Source organism: Vipera ursinii, assembly GCF_947247035.1.
Source record: "Vipera ursinii genome assembly, chromosome: 3".
NCBI classification, from domain to species: domain Eukaryota; kingdom Metazoa; phylum Chordata; class Lepidosauria; order Squamata; family Viperidae; genus Vipera; species Vipera ursinii.
This window is the reverse complement of record NC_139516.1, coordinates 119,593,624-119,610,390: the sequence shown is the minus strand read 5'-3', so window position 1 is coordinate 119,610,390 and position 16,767 is coordinate 119,593,624. Positions and strand designations below refer to the sequence as shown.

Here is a 16,767-nt window from a genome sequence, read left to right as displayed (position 1 = left end):
TAACTAGGGGGGCGTTCGCCCAGGTTCGCCTGGTGCGCCAGTTGCGGCCCTATCTAGACCGGGATGCCTTGCACACGGTCACTCATGCGCTCGTGACCTCTCGTCTTGATTACTGCAACGCTCTCTACATGGGGCTACCCTTGAAGACCACTCGGAGGCTCCAGCTGGCACAGAATGCAGCCGCGAGAGTTGTGTCGGGGGTCTCCCGATACTCCCGTGTTACACCTTTGCTCCGCGAGCTGCATTGGTTGCCAGTTGTCTTCCGGGTGAGGTTCAAGGTGTTGGTAATGACCTACAAAGCCCTCCATGGCATGGGTCCAGAATACCTTGGGGAGCACCTGCAGCCGGCGTCAACTTCCCTCCGCCCAGTACGCTCCCACAGAGAGGGCCTCCTCAGGGTGCCGCCGGTCAAAGAATGCCGACTGGTGGCCCCCAGGGGGAGAGCGTTCTCTGTGGGCGCACCGGACTTATGGAATCATCTTCCGGTAGAGCTCCGGATGGCGCCCGACCTCCGCTCCTTCCGGCGCGACCTTAAAACCCATCTTTTTAAGGAAGCGGGCCTGGCCTGATGGGACGGGGTGGGTTTTGTTATTATGACGTTAATTTTAAATCTGTACTATGGGCATTGTTTAATCATGTTTTAATTAATTTTAACTTTTGTATCTGTCTTTTACGTATTGCCCTGTTAACCGCCCTGAGTCTCTTGAGAGAAGGGCGGTATATAAATTAAATAAATAAATAAATAAATAAATAAATAAATATTTGTGGGGAGGACAGTCTGAAAAAAATTGTACTAGCAATCTCCTGACAGATCGCTTTGGAACCGAAAGTGTTTTGGTAATTACAAGAAGGGAGCCTAGAAATGCCCATGCTCAATTTAGAATCTTACTCTTCCTTAAGCTTGAGAGAGGGGGAAATGATATGTAGCATGTTTATTTGAAAAGTAAAGCTCTGATGATCCATGATCTTGTGTGCCATCACTTCTTAGTGATTTGATGAATCATAAATGGAAATGTAAATTGTCCTGTGAACAAGCGATTTAATTACTTCTTTAATTGAGGTATTTTATTGCAGGTGGATAAAATTTGAAGAAAAAGTAGAAGATGGAGGAGAACGTTGGAGTAAACCTCATGTCACAACTCTGCCCCTTCATAGTTTGTTTGAACTTAGGACCTGTATAAGAAAAGGAGCTGTTCTTCTAGACTTGGAAGCTCATAGTTTTAAACTAATAGTTGGTATGTAAAATATATATATATATCTATATCTCCTTCGTGAGACATCTTCTATTCTTGAACAAAAGCAACTCCTTCAGTGAAAACACTACTTTCTTAATTAGCGTTTGGCTCAGTTTAAGCTTTGGCATTGCATGGTTTATACTGATTTAACATGGTTTATTTCTGGGCTTCTGCACTGATGAAGTTCTGCTGAAGTAAAGAATCCAAATGTTTTCCTTAATTTCATATAGGTTTATATGCAATGAACCATAAGTGAATGCTGTCATTTATTCTGATTAGTTATGTGAAATTTGAATAGGAGAGAGAGGGTCTCAGTAGGGTCTCTTCCCAGCTCTTTATGATAGAGCTTTACTGCTTGCAAGGGTTTCTCTCAATGTACAGGTGAAACTCAAAAAATTAGAATGTCATGGAAAAGTTCATTTATTTCAGTAATGCAACTTAAAAGGGGAAACTAATATATGAGATAGACTCATTACATGCAAAGCAAGATAGTTCAAGCCGTGATTTGTCATAATTGTGATGATTATGGCTTACAGCTCATGAAAACCCCAAATCCACAATCTCAGTAAATTAGAATATAGTGAAAAGGTGCAATATTCTAGGCTCAAAGTGTCCCACTCTAATCAGCTAATTAAGCCATAACACCTGCAAAGGGTTCCTGAGCCTTTAAATGGTCTCTCAGTCTGGTTCAGTAGGAATCTCAATCATGGGGAAGACTGCTGACCTGACAGTTGTGCAGAAAACCATCATTGAAACCCTCCATAAGGAGGGAAAGCCTCAAAAGGTAATTGCAAAAGAAGTTGGATGTTCCCAAAGTGCTGTATCAAAGCACATTAATAGAAAGTTATGTGGAAGGGAAAAGTGTGGAAGAAAAAGGTGCACAAGCAGCAGGGATGACCGCAGCCTGGAGAGGATTGTCAGGTAAAGGCCATTCAAAAGTGTTGGGGACTTTCACAAGGAGTGGACTGAGGCTGGAGTCAGTGCATCAAGAGCCACCACACAGAGACGGATCCTGGACATGGGCTTCAAATGTCGTATTCCTCTTGTCAAGCCGCTCCTGAACAACAAACAATGTCAGAAGCGTCTTACCTGGGCTAAAGAAAAACAGACCTGGTCTGTTGCTCAGTGGTCCAAAGTCCTCTTTTCTGATGAGAGCAACTTTTGCATCTCATGTGGAAACCAAGGACCCAGAGTCTGGAGGAAGAATGGAGAGGCACACACTGCAAGATGCTTGAAGTCCAGTGTGAAGTTTCCACAGTCTGTGTTGATTTGGGGAGCCATGTCATCTGCTGGTGTTGGTCCACTGTGCTTTATTAAGTCCAGGGTCAACGCAGCCATCTACCAGGAGATTTTGGAGCACTTCATGCTTCCTTCCGCAGACGAGCTTTATGGGGATGCTGACTTCATTTTCCAGCAGGACTTGGCACCTGCCCACACTGCCAAAAGCACCAAAACCTGGTTCAATGACCGTGGGATTACTGTGCTTGATTGGCCAGCAAACTCGCCTGACCTGAACCCCATAGAGAATCTATGGGGCATTGCCAAGAGAAAGATGAGAGACATGAGACCAAACAGTGCAGAAGAGCTGAAGGCCGCTATTGAAGCATCCTGGTCTTCCATAACACCTCAGCAGTGCCACAGGCTGATAGCTTCCATGCCATGCTGCACTGAGGCAGCAATTGGTGCAAAAGGGGCCCAAACCAAGTACTGAGTACATATGCATACTTATACTTTTCAGAGGTCCGATATTGTTCTGTGTACACTCCTTGTTTTATTGATTGCATGTAATATTCTAATTTTCTGAGATTGTAGATTTGGGGTTTTCATGAGCTGTACGCCATAATCATCACAATTACGACAAATCACGGCTTGAACTATCTTGGTTTGCATGTAATGAGACTATCTCATATATTAGTTTCCCCTTTTAAGTTGCATTACTGAAATAAATGAACTGTTGCACGATATTCTAATTTTTCGAGCTTCACCTATAAATCAGGCAATGAGTCAACAGAAGAACAAACAGTGTAGGAAAGTTAGATACACTCCATCCTATCCATGACTTATCCTACTGTGTTCACTGGGGTGTATTTTTCCTATTACACTAAATCTTAAAGGTTGCAGGTTTAATTTAGTAAGGGAATCAATACTGTTATTGAAATTGTTGGATTACCTTACCTCCAGTTGAATCAGTATATGGATTTATTTCTATTTTATTAAAACCATTGCTAATTAATATAGAGTTATTGGTACAAAATGCCCTTCAATAAATTTCAAAAGGTAGATAGGATTTCAGAAAAGGAAGTGATTTAGTAGCTTCAACAAGTGTTTTTATTTTATGTTCAAGAGAAAGTGATTGAGGTCCAGATAGAGAAACAGGCCTTCAAGCCGGAACCTTTGAAGAAACTTACCTATATCTTACTCCTCAAACCTCATCATCATGCAGCCAAATCTCAGCTGAAGATGCTGTTTGAGATGGGCATGTCCCTTTGTGTTGGTAGGTAACTAGCATTTGTTTTCTTATTGCCAATTCAAATATGAAGCTTAGATGCTAGTATATAGCTACCCCAGTCTCGTGTCAGACATAAGCAGCAGAAAAAACTTCATAGTTTAACGCTGATGTTTGCCTGTTAATGATGGCAGTATAGCATTTGCTCCAGCTTTTATCAGCACATTTTTAAACTATGCACCCAGTTGCCTCTCTAAGGCCTAACCTGTTATCCTACATAAATGGGATTTACTTCTCTCATTAATAAAAGCCTGCTAAAGAGTATCCTTCCCACTTTCTTGTCCCTGTAATTACAACAGCAGGAAATAAGCATGCATTACAGAGATGTCCCTAGAGCATTGACAGAATGGAATGGGTAGGACTCTCCAATCAGAAGAGAGAGAGCAATAAATAATTCTTACAATGCTAATGTACAACCTGGACCTTTTGCAAAGTTAGGCAAAAATTCTGAAGTCAGATAAATGTGAAGGTGGTAAAGCAGAAAGCAGTATAAATTGAAGTCAGCAACAATTGGCATGTACAAAGGTTTCAGTATGTTGTTAAAATAGTTATAGGTTGGATTAAAATAATTAAAAAGACTTGAAGGTTATAATTCATGGTAATTAAAAATTGGAAGTAACTCATAATATTTAAGCTACACTATATACTGTATGAAGCATTATTGATCTCTTGTTTTGTGTTTTTTTAAATGTTGCAGATAGGACTAACAGACATTCAGATGCAAAGTGTGAGGTCTCAGAGGTACCATTAATGGAACAGGTAAGCAATAGTGTTAAATGTAAAAGCTGGGGGGGGGGTTGATACAAAAGTGGGGCTTTCAAGTGAAGGATATTCCTATATAGAACACCCAAACAGCAAAATTAGACATAGTGGTCCAAGTGTGGTCTAAGCAAAGCAGAGTGGAAAAATTACTTCCTATGATCCAGAACTCACTAGTCCTATTAATGAACTTAAGGTAGCATTTTCTTTTTGAGCAACTCAAACAATCTGTCTCATATTTAACTTGTAATTGACAAAGACATGCATTGCACTTTTATTTTGCCTACCCAGATTAGGAAAGGTTAATAGCTGATGGCTTTGAATAATTTTACTAACTTTCTACCAAGTATTGGATATCAGCACCTGGAAGGCAGCATGCACTCTGCAGCACTATTTTGTATCTGTGCACATCTGCCTTAGGTCCTATAAAGACAGAATCATTCACCAGTACAACAGTCTCTAGTTTCTCAAGATGACTTGTGCTGTCAGTCAGCAGAGTAGCAGCCATCAGTTTGAGGTCTTCCTATCCTTCTGTCTCTTCCAAACTCTCTTGCCAAACTTCTATTTCCTCCCGGTTTGCTCAACCTGTTCCATTTGGTCTGAGGCCTTCCTACCACATTCAGAAAATTGAAGCATTATACTTTCTTTTGTCTGGCATTCAAGAAACCACAAAAACCTCTCACCCTTTTATTTTATAAAATATAACTTTATCAATTTTTATTATGATCACAGACTAGCATATAATTTTATTTTTATAAGAGTAGCATCGGCATTCTAATGTCAGGCATGTAAGATTCTTTATCTGGGAGAAGAGAAGAATCCAGACAAGAAGGGATGGGTACAATGGAATAACTGAACAGGGGCTTGCACAGAAATCAGGTAACCATATCACGAAAATAATTTTCATACCATGAAAGCCATATCACGAAAAGGACACGTGTGCTGTTAATGTAACATTGGGGATACTTCAAACATTCCATATAAACCTCACAGTTCAAGTGGCAGTTCCAGCTTCCCAAAACTGATTTTGTTTTTGGAAGCCATCTGGGAAGATTATAAATGGCGATCCCATGAAGGCAAGTTATTGCAACCGTCGTAAATGCAAGCCAGTCGCCAAGCAACTGAATTATGACCACATGACTGTGAGGATGGCACAGTAGTTGTAAATTCGAGAACAGGCTGCAGGTTACATTTGCAAAGGCTGTCATAGCTTCAAGCTGTAGTTAAATGAATAGTCCTAAGTGAAGGAGTACCCGTATATTAACAGTATATCATTTTATAAAAATTCTCTCTGAGGGAAATGTTTTCAAATGCTGTTCCCAAGGCATGCATTCCTGCGTCCTGTTATAAATGAAGTGTGACGAATGATTATCAGGCTGTGTTAATGGCAGTGGGGGGTGACAGTATTTCTCAGGATCTCTCCTAGCATCTTTCATATAATTAGTTTGAAAATTAGTCTCCTACTGATTTTGTGGTTTCTTACTCTTTCACTGCAGCTAAACAATCGGTTTAAAAAGAAAATTCCAGCTGGAACCGAAGTGGCCAACATTCTTGTAGGAGAAATCTCTTTCCTGGAAAAGCCCTTCATTGCTTTTGTGCGCCTGCGAAACTCAGTGCTTCTTGGAAGCTTGACTGAAGTTGCCTTTCCTAGCAGGTAATCAGAGAGAATAGAAAAGAGATCAGATGATCTTTGTTAAAGACTGGTAGTGGAATAGCACATTTCAGGCCAATACTGTATGCTATTAGCATCAAGCGCCTCAGATCAAGCTATCTTTGGAAATTAACAGAGCCAGCTGTCTTCTGATTATATAACTACAGGCAGGGCTTTTTTTCTCATAGAACGCTCAGAACGGAGTTCCGGTACCTTTTTTGGATGTATGACGTGTGAGTTCCAGCACCTTTTTCTTTCACAAAAAAAGCACTGACTACAGGACTGCAGCTGCTCACTCAGTACACTTAATATTCAGTTGTAGCAGTTGGATGTTGCCTAAATTAATTAATATATCAGCCAGATAAAATGACTCTGGATCAATGCACCTCTGCTTCCTTGTCTTGCATTCTCCGAGTGGTTGGATATGTTCAGAAAGAAACTATGGGGAACGCTTAATTTGAATTCTTGCCTTGTACAAAGGATTGGACTTGGTTTGATTTTGATAATATAAGGGATCCTTTTCAATTTCTGGTCTTTCTGAAATGTTATGCATGGAAGCACAAGCTAAGCTGCTGTTCATATCCCAGACCAAACAGATAGTGGCTGAGCTCACAACACAAGACTTATTGAACAAGCCTGAGTTCAGACATAATGTAAATAACAAACCATTATTTGTGAACTACAGTGGATAGAATCCATAAGGCCCAATACTAGACGTAATTTCTCACCAAATTGAGGAACAAGCCTACAACTACGTACAGTTATGGAAAGAGGCCAAGTATTTATGGTATCTGAGGCTCTCTGTTCTAGCTGGGCTGAAGGGAAATTATGTTCTCAAGATTAGGTTCCTCCAGATTAAGAATGGATTAATCAGTGCAGGAATCTAAACTCTTGTTTTCCATTCCATGTCTTCCAATGCCTCCCTTTTTCATGGCTGTTTAGCTGTGTATAGGATTCTGGTCTCAGTGATCAAGGAAAATGAGCATGGGCTTTTTTTTTAAATTGACTTCCTTACTTTCTTGTACTTCCTTATTTTCTTGTACACTGCATATTCCCAAAGGCTCTGTATATAGCGGTGCCAGTTATGACTTTTGTGTACCTGTTTTTAGATTCCTCTTTATTCTGTTGGGTCCCAGAGCCAGATTGAAGGCCTACCATGAAATTGGGAGAGCGATGGCAACTCTCTTAACAGATGAAGTAAGTTTGGTTGCTGCTGAACTGTCTTTGTCCAGTTAGGATAGAATAAGGTGGCATTAATGCCTGGAAGAGAAGACAGCAACTGTTCAATGTGTCCAAAACCAAGCTCCTAGTTAATATTTGCATTTGTATACCGCCCTTTCCCTGAGGACTCAGGGCGGTTTACAGGGAATTAAAAATCAAAACATACAAAAGTTAAAACCAATTAAAAAGCATTAAATCACCCTGTACATTAAAACCCCAGTTAAAATTTTCTCCTCAGCCTGGGCCCGAGAGCTCAAAGAGCCAGGTCTTCAGGCCCCGGCGGAATGATCGGAGGTCGGGAGCAGTCCTCAACTCTACCGGCAGCTGGTTCCAGAGGGCAGGCGCTCCCACTGAGAAGGCCCTATCCCTGGGTGTCACCCGCCGGCAATCTCTCACCGGCGGAACCCTGAGCAGACCCTCCCTGTGAGAGCGCACTGGGCGAAGGGCGTTTGATGCCGGCAGCAGGTGTTCCCTCAAATAACCCGGACCCAGGCCATGTAGGGCTTTATAGGTGATAACCAGCACCTTGAATTTCACCCGGAGGGCAACCGGAAGCCAATGCAGCTCGCGGAGTAGAGGTGTTACATGGGAGTATCGGGAGACCCCCATTACAACTCGCGCGGCCGCATTCTGCACCAGTTGAAGCCTCCGAGTGGTCTTCAAGGGCAGCCCCATGTAGAGAGCGTTACAGTAGTCCAAACGGGAGGTCACAAGCGCATGAGTGACTGTGCGTAGGGCGTCTCGGTCCAGATAGGGACGCAACTGGCGCACCAGGCGAACCTGTGCAAAAGCCCCCCTGGTCACGGCTCCTATGTGATCTTCAAAATTGAGCCGTGAATCCAGGAGGACGCCCAAGTTGCGAGCCCTATCAACGGGGGGTAACACCTCACCCCCCATCGTTAAAGGTGGAATAACTTGGTTAACCCGAGACGCCGATATGCACAGCCACTCAGTCTTGGCGGGATTGAGACGAAGCCTGTTTCTCCCCATCCAGACCTGAACCGCCTCCAGGCACCGGGACATCACGGAGAGGGCATCACTGGGTTGCCAAGAAGTAGACTAAATCTGGCCATAGAAGGCTTGGCTTTAATTTATTCTTTCATATTCCATTCATACTTCCTTATATTGCTAGATTTTCATTCAAACTGTGGTATGAAGAAAATCTGATTTCTTCTCCACTGGAAGCAGAATAATATAATTTAGTAAATCACAAGTCAGCCTCCATTCTGTTTCTACTACCGGTATAATAAAAAATAAATTCTAGAAGCAGTGAAGAGCAATAGCAAACATCCTTTTAATAGAGGAATGTAACAAATGCAAAATTTGGCTTGAACAGTCATTCAGAAAATTGTCTAATTTACCTTATTAGGAGGCTAATGAATTTGAGTTAAAAGCTGTATCTAAATCTCCTTTCAGAAATCTGAAAGTTTCTAACTCCCACTCTGTTGTTTGATAGCAAAAATAAAAGGCTTTGTGTGGGGGAAAAAACATTTGCAGGAAAAGCATTAAATTCATATATTTTATAGAATAGTCTTCCAATTATGGGTCTAGTATCACATGGTATTAAAACCATTGTTTTCATCTGTCATTCCAAGAGCTAATGGCTATGAGCATCTATAAATCAGGTTATAAACATAAAAGTATAAAATCAAAATCTGAACATATATCAACCTAAATAAATAGGAAGAGCATCACTTCATGTCCAATAACAAATAATAATAATAATAATAATAAACCTTTATTGTCAAAGCACAACATGTGTACATTGAGATTAGGTGAGCCTCTCCCCGTGCTCCCTCCCCCCAACACACAGTGACAACAAACCCTCCATCCTACCACACCATGTGAACCAACTACAGCACACACCGGCCTCCCAAGTCAATTCTGCATAAGTTCACAGAGGTTATATCCCATTCAAAAGCCTAACAGCCCACGGATAAAAGCTGTTTTTGAGCCTGTTGGTACGGCTGGTTATACTCCTATATCTCCTACCCAATAGTAGGAGAGTAAAGAGATACCGTCCAGGGTGTGAGTCATCCCTGAGAAAGGAGCAACATTGCAATAACTACCCACAAGACTTGCATGAACCCAGTCTTCTTGGATGGGCACCTACTCCCAGGAGTAGATGCTCTTGCAGATATTCAGGATCTGAGCTATAGAGGACTTTAACACTAACTAACAGCATCTTGAAATGTATCCAGAAGCCCAACTGCAACCCTTTGTACCTCTTGAAGTATCAAGGGCATACGAGCGTATGATGCAAACCATTGTATCAGCTGCCATTTTCAATTGCTCTTCAAAGGTAGCCCCATTATAGAATGTGCCACAATAATCCAGGCAAAGCCAGTTGCTTAAGCAATTAGCCAACTCAATATCGTTCGCAGCTGCTCTGTCCTGTTTTCAACTGCTATTTAGCAAATTTGGACACTCCAGATTCTTTTTGCAATAACTATTCAAAAGTTCGGTCTAGTGGTTAGGGCATAAGGCTAGAAAGCCAAAGACTGTGAGTTCTACTCCCGCCTTTGCCATAAAAACCATCTGGGTGACCTTGGGCCAGTCACTCTCTCTCTCTCTCAGCCCAACATACCTCACAGGGTTGCTGTTGTGGAGGAGGAAGTTGTGTTGGTGTCTTCACTGCCTTGAGTTATTTGTAAAAATAATAAAGGTGAGGTATAAACAAATAAATACAGTTTTAAAAACTTTAAATGGCTTAAAAATTTGATTGGCAATGTAAAACCCTAATTTCCCATTACTTCCACAAAAGAAAAAAAAAATCCTGCTACTTTTAGACTCAAATTATCCTATAATATAAAAATGTCATGTGAAGAAGGATCCCAGTTTTATAGCCATCTTAATAACTTCCAGACATGACTTGCAGCTTTTAATGCAGAAAATACAGTAGAGCTATAATAAAATATATAATCGCCCGTGTCATGATATGAAAATGAAACTTAGTAACTTTATAATGGGAGCCATAGTGCTATTTTTACTTAAGCACTTGCATTCCGTTAAAGAAATTAAAATAAACATGTATATCTACTGGTAAAAGTGAAAGGCATGAAAATAGCAAGTAAAGGTTTCCATTACCATAACTGCAACTTAGGAAAAAATAGATTATACACTCAGTGACATTTAACTGTTTATATTGATTTTCTTCTGAGATTAAAAAAGATGAATTTATTGTTAGTTTCCTGTAGATAACTATTCTTCTAACATTAAAATAATTTAACAACAATTAAAATCCCAATTATTTCAAATGTCATAGATACCTTAAAACAGGGGTGTCAAACTCAATTTCATTGAGGGCCGCATCAGCATTGTGGTTGCCCTCAAGGGGCCAGGTAGGAATAGCCAGGATGGGCGTGGCCTACTGGGTGGGCGTGGCTAGAGTGCGTATGGCCTACTGGGTGGGCGTGGCTAGCTCTGCATAGTTCGCATCAAGGGTGCCTATGGGGGCCTGGGCAGGAGTGGGACAGATCTGAGGGTCTCTGGCAGAAGGAGGGTCTCTGGGCCAGGGCCAAGGCAGTGGGGGCCGTTCCCTCACTGTTTCCAGGATGGCTTCGTGGGCCACATGAAATCACTTTGCGGGCCGGATCTGGCCCCTGGGCCTTGTGTTTGACATGTCTGCCTTAAAACATATAGGGGATACATCAGTCTTGCTTCTATTATTTGAATTTTAGTGAAATGTAATACTGTGTATCATCTTCTTAAGATAGCAATTTGTATTTAATTTCAGGTATTCAAAATATATTCATTTTCACTAGTTCTGTGAAAAAAAGTATTCAACCCCTTCTGGGTTTTCTGAATTTTTCATGTCTTTGCCACTGAATGTTATGAGATCTTTTGTGGATCCTACTGATATGTAAAGATAATTTGAACGCACAAATGCACCAGAATTGGGCTCTTGTTTCTTTCATTGCTGAAAGAGGAAAAAGGAATGATCAAGTCAAATGAACGAAGGAATGAACAAATGGCGTCCTACCATATTTGTTTGCTTTGTTTTATAAGTTCTGTAAATTAAAAGTTGGCAGTCCAAGTCTGTTTCTCCCAAGTTATGTAAGCTGAGTTGCTAATTCAAGGAAGCCACTTCACAAAGCTTGTTTCATGTTACTTTGCTATCCCTGCTAAAAAGAATACTTAGAAGTAATGATATTGCCTTCCAGCTTTTTCAGAAAATTGCTTGGAAAGCAAAAGATGCCGAAGACCTCATTGCAGGAACTGACGAGTTTCTGGATGAGCTGACTGTCTTGCCACCAGGCAAATGGGATCCAACCATTCGAATTTGTCCCCCAAAAAGTTTGCCCTCACCACAGAAAAGGTATCTTACTGAAAAAGAGATACAAATGGAGAAAAATATGTATCGCATTTGACAGATCTAAGGAAATGTAATTAAAATTTAGGGGGAAAGTATTGTATTATTATTGGGACGCGGTGACTCAGTGGGTTAGGACGCTGAACTTGTCAATCACAAGGTCGGCAGTTTGGCGGGTCGAATCCCGAGTGCCGTGTGAGTTAGCGCCTGTTACTCGTCCCAGCTTCTGCCAACCTAGCAGTTCGAAAGCACGTAAACATGCAAGTAGAAAAATAGGGACCACTACGGTGGGAAGGTAACAGCGTTCCGTGCACCTTTGGTGTCTAGTCATGCCGGCCACATGACCACGGAGATGTCCTCGGACAAGTGCTGGCTCTTCGGCTTTGAAATGGAGATGAGCACCGGCCCCTAGAGTTGGAAACGACTAGCACGCATGTGCGGGGGAACCTTTACCTTATTGTATTATTACTTGCTTCATCTGGATATAAATCCATATATTTCCCATAAATATCTGTACTGACGTTTTGCTGAGATGCTTCGTTTTCCCAGCTCTGTACCGTTTGCTGAAAGAGGTGCGGTTCCTCCAGCTGTCACAATGACCTCTGCAATCCTAGTTGGCTGAAGTTGTGAAAATGTCACAGATTCCGTTCCCAGAGAATATCTTTGTGTCACTCACTGATCTGCAACTTAACCAGATGACAAATCTGTTTTCTCATGCAGTTTAATTATTTCTTAGAAGCAAGATCATATGAGGAAGCATGCGGTTCTGCTGTTTTGCTTTGAAATGGTATACACTGTGATAAGTCAGTAGTAAAACTCCCCACGGTACCACTTCAGAATACATATGCATCCCACATTGGCTCTTTCTCTGGATATGGTGTTCTGATGTGTTGCTTACATACTGAGTTGCAATGGAAGTAACAGGAAATAGCTGGAGTTTGGTTGTGAGAACCAGAATATGACCTTTAGCTCAAAATCAATCACCGTCATTACAATATGGCTTTTGTGTACACAAAATGGACATGTTGCATACTATCCATGTTTCATCCTCAGGATCTCCATCCGCATCCGTGACTGGAGTCCCCAGGCGAATGGAAACAAATCGGCTGTGGATGACCGACAGGCGCACGGGCACCCGTACATAAGTGAAGAGCTGGAGAAGACTGGAAGGTGAAACTCACAGAGGCTTGGCTGGGGAAATTAAACCCTGGAGATCTCTCTCTTCACTGTACAGCTGCAGGGGAGAATTGTACTGCCCTGAAAACAGCCAAATTGAATTCTCTTCTACCTTTTTCCCAAGGGTACAAGTTTAGAAAGAAATACAATCCAAAATACACATGTACTGCATAGCATTTTTTTAAAATTAGAAGACTTTTTCTTGCAGGCTATTTGGAGGGTTGTTAAAGGATATCCAACGAAAAGCCTCTTGGTATGGCAGTGACTTCTCTGATGGCCTCAGCTTCCAGTGCCTCTCAGCCATCCTCTATATCTACCTGGCTACAGTCACCAATGCAATCACCTTTGGAGGAATGCTGGGAGATGCCACAGATAACATGCAGGTCTGTGCAAAAAGCTACGATCCTTCTGTAACTGCCATTGCTTTTCCTCCTCACATCAGTCTGCCTTTCTTTAGTCTTATGTACATTCCTGCCGATGGCAGTAGGCAAAGAGTTTCGTATTGCTGTGTGGTTATGCAGTTTGGTGGACTCGTATCCATCATTTGAGAGCTGGTATTATGCTAATAGGGACGCGGTGGCTCAGTAGGTTAGGATGCTGAGCTTGTCGATCAGAAGGTCGGCAGTTTGGCGGGTCGAATCCCGAGTGTCGTGTAACAGAGGGAGCGCCTGTTACTCGTCCCAGCTTCTGCCAAACTAGCAGTTCGAAAGCACGTAAAAAATGCAAGTAGAAAAATAGGGACCACTACGGTGGGAAGGTAACAGCGTTCCGTGCGCCTTTGGCGTCTAGTCATGCCAGCCACATGACCATGGAGACGTCCTCGGACAAACGCTGGCTCTTCGGCTTTGAAATGGAGATGAGCACCGGCCCCTAGAGTCGGAAACGACTAGCACGCATGTACGGGGGAACCTTTACCTTTACCTTATTATGCTAATGTTCAACCAAGCAAAGCCATGTGCTTCCTCATATGATCTAGGGTGTCCTGGAAAGCTTCCTGGGTACTGCCTTCGCTGGTGCATTTTTCTGCCTGTTTGCTGGGCAGCCTCTCACCATCCTGAGTAGCACTGGGCCCGTCCTTGTCTTTGAGCGCCTTCTGTTCTCCTTCAGCAAGTAAGTAGAGCTTCCTATCGGTATGCATGTTGGGAGCAAGCCTTCCATGAGCCTTATCAAGATGATTGGGGACCATATAAGATTTGCAGTGCCTGTGCCTGTTGAATAGCTAATACTCGTGCTTGCTCTTTGGGTCTGTCGTTCTGTCTTTCTTCCTCTGACTTGAACACTGCTACTGGTTGGTAGTTTAGAACAAAACACAACTGCAGTATGATAAAAGTCAAAATAGATTTAATATCTGACACAACGTTTCAGTGATTTGATATACATCCAGGTCAACTTGCTTTGATAAATCTTATTCAAGTATGTCAAATCAGGCTGTTCTGCAAGAGTGTTAGGTGGAACATTTACAAGGCTGATTTAGCCAATCAGCTCGCGGAAGAAAATCAGCCAAATTTCTCTTTCCAACATGATCGTGTAAATTAATTCTGAACTAGTCAAGTGCAAGGAGGATACCGAATACGACAGCAAAGCTCATCCTTCAAGCTCATTCTTCCCTTAAATAGAATCTGCCCATTGTGGTAGGCTATAATTCCCATCCTGCCTATCCAGCAAGACCAAGAACGTGCTAATTGGGTGTAATGAGAGTTGCATTCAAGTACTTTGGAAGGATAAGCTTGTAGGAAAAGGTGCTTTTGTATAAACATCTTCAGTATACCCTGACAGCGTGTTCTGTATATTCAATGTATTCTGATAGGGTAACTAAGAAGTTACTGACTCCTGAGCTCCAGCACTGAAGAAAAGGGCCTGTTCTTCTTTAAGGGATGAATCCACTGCCCTCAATTTATTCCCTGAAATTATTTAATGATTGCTATAAAAAAAACCTGATACTGGCACTTCATCTCACCCTCTTCTGGTAACTACTCAAGTAGGTGAGTCAAACTGCAAGGCAGTAAAAGCCAGTTACTAATGGGAATTCATTATTGGTGATCGGATGCCAGTCTCCTAACAGGCAAAAGAGAGCCACTCTAAGGGAAATTCTTCAGTTTAACCTGAGATTTGGGGGTAGTCCTGCTAGAAATTTATTTATTTATTTATTTTAATTCCATTTATATCCCGCCCTTCTCCGAAGACTCAGGGCTGCTTACAATCTAAGCACAAATCAAATGTGCTTAGCAATAGCCTTCATTCTATGTATATGCCTGCTTATTAGGGCTTTCACACACACCCCAAGCGGCATTATTACAAAGTCAGCTTAATTGCCCCCAACAATCTGGGTCCTCAGTTAATGGATTAACTGTCTGAGCTCAGGCTTCATTTTAGAAAACTTACCTGCTTAGAACCTATGTCTGTTGTGGTTCCTCCCTCCTCTCAGAGACCACAGCTTGGATTATTTAGAGTTTCGCCTCTGGATCGGCTTATGGGTGGCCTTCTTTGGGCTTATCCTGGTGGCTACTGAAGCCAGTTACCTGGTGCAGTACTTCACACGCTTCACTGAGGAAGGCTTCTGTGCCCTCATCAGCTTCATTTTCATCTACGATGCGGTGAAGAAGATGCTGTCCCTGGTGGAACATTACCCTGTCAATTGGGAGTATAAAATCAATGACATCACCTTGTATAGCTGTACCTGCAGTGGGACTGAGACAGGTAAGATGAGCAGCCAGGGATGTGGTGATGAGAGGATGGGCTCGGGAGAGCGGCCTTGGGATGGCAAGTCATCAAGAAAGATTTGCCGTTCTTGACAAATACCTAGAAAAGTAACTGTTAGCATATTTATAAGAATATACGAGTGGTCCTCAATTTACAGCAGTTCATTTAGTGACCGTTCGAAGTTAAAAATGGTGCTGAAAATAGTGACTTGTGATCTCCCGTACCTCAAAGGAAAGCTCTGATTGGCCTAAGCAGCCTAATTGGACTTGAAATCATTAACACAAAAAAGGAGGTACCTGCATAGTTTGATCTACTTGTGTCCAAGTAGGTTAGTCTCCTGCATTTAGATAGTGCCTGGCTTCGTAAGCAAAGGTTCCTCTGTTTTACATCCGTCAGCCATTTTCTTTCCTTGATATTCTGGGTAGAGGCTGGAGGATGCCATTTGCGGATATAGATACATTGCAGCGCCATTCCCCTCTTCTCTGAGCCAGCCTGTGTTTCTCTGATATTGCCGCTTTTCTGATTAGTCTTGCATTGTTCCTTTTAAAAAATCTTTAAATAACAATGTCCACCTAACAGGGGGCCATGCTGCAAATCTGCCTTTAGAGTGATGACAAGAAATAATATGTATTTCTGTTATGTTAACAACCTGTTTGTGTGAAGAGATATTTAAGATGCCACCAAACAGACATCCAAAAATTCTGTCAAGTTCTCGCTTTTCTCATCGTCTCCAGTCCTTGCATTGCACAAATAAGAATGGACTGCTGATATTTTGGATGATTGTTTCTTGCAGGCAACTCCTCTGTCCTGAACCAGACCCTGTTTTCTAATCTCAACAGTTCTGAACAGGTAACAAAATTATTTTCATTAGCTAATACGACTGGACAGGGGAAACCTTTACTTTCACCTTTAATACTGTACATAGGAATGAAAGATGGGGCAAAAAACCATATACATATTGCAAAAGGCCAGGCAACCGCTAGATGGAAGCTGTTGTGATTCAGTGTCAGCCTGTGCTCCCAGCAGCTGAGTCTGAGGAATCTGAGGAGGAGGAGGAGGAGGGGTTTGGAGAGCCTTCAGTGTCGGAGGGAGGCTCTGATGCACTGCAGGACTCTCATCCTGGCCCCTCCAGTTGTGTTCCTCATGAGGCTCAGCTCTGTGAGGAGGAGGTGTTGGACTCAGAGGAGTCACAGCTGAATCTGTTCAG

The 16,767-nt window shown here is 42.2% G+C and overlaps 1 protein-coding gene across 1 annotated transcript in view; it reads left to right on the top strand.

Moving 5' to 3' along the window:
* Positions 1 to 16,767, top strand: part of SLC4A9 (solute carrier family 4 member 9) — a gene marked incomplete at its 5' end in the record, with an annotated part of 50,294 nt that overhangs the window by 10,429 nt on the left and 23,098 nt on the right. Inside the window, 11 exons of the mRNA XM_083358332.1 lie at positions 1,075 to 1,235; positions 3,580 to 3,729; positions 4,439 to 4,500; positions 5,997 to 6,154; positions 7,261 to 7,348; positions 11,536 to 11,690; positions 12,738 to 12,854; positions 13,069 to 13,243; positions 13,837 to 13,970; positions 15,286 to 15,557; positions 16,354 to 16,409. Of these exons, the coding sequence (XP_083214458.1) occupies positions 1,075 to 1,235; positions 3,580 to 3,729; positions 4,439 to 4,500; positions 5,997 to 6,154; positions 7,261 to 7,348; positions 11,536 to 11,690; positions 12,738 to 12,854; positions 13,069 to 13,243; positions 13,837 to 13,970; positions 15,286 to 15,557; positions 16,354 to 16,409 (1,528 nt within the window). The remainder of the gene's footprint in view (positions 1 to 1,074; positions 1,236 to 3,579; positions 3,730 to 4,438; positions 4,501 to 5,996; positions 6,155 to 7,260; positions 7,349 to 11,535; positions 11,691 to 12,737; positions 12,855 to 13,068; positions 13,244 to 13,836; positions 13,971 to 15,285; positions 15,558 to 16,353; positions 16,410 to 16,767) is intronic.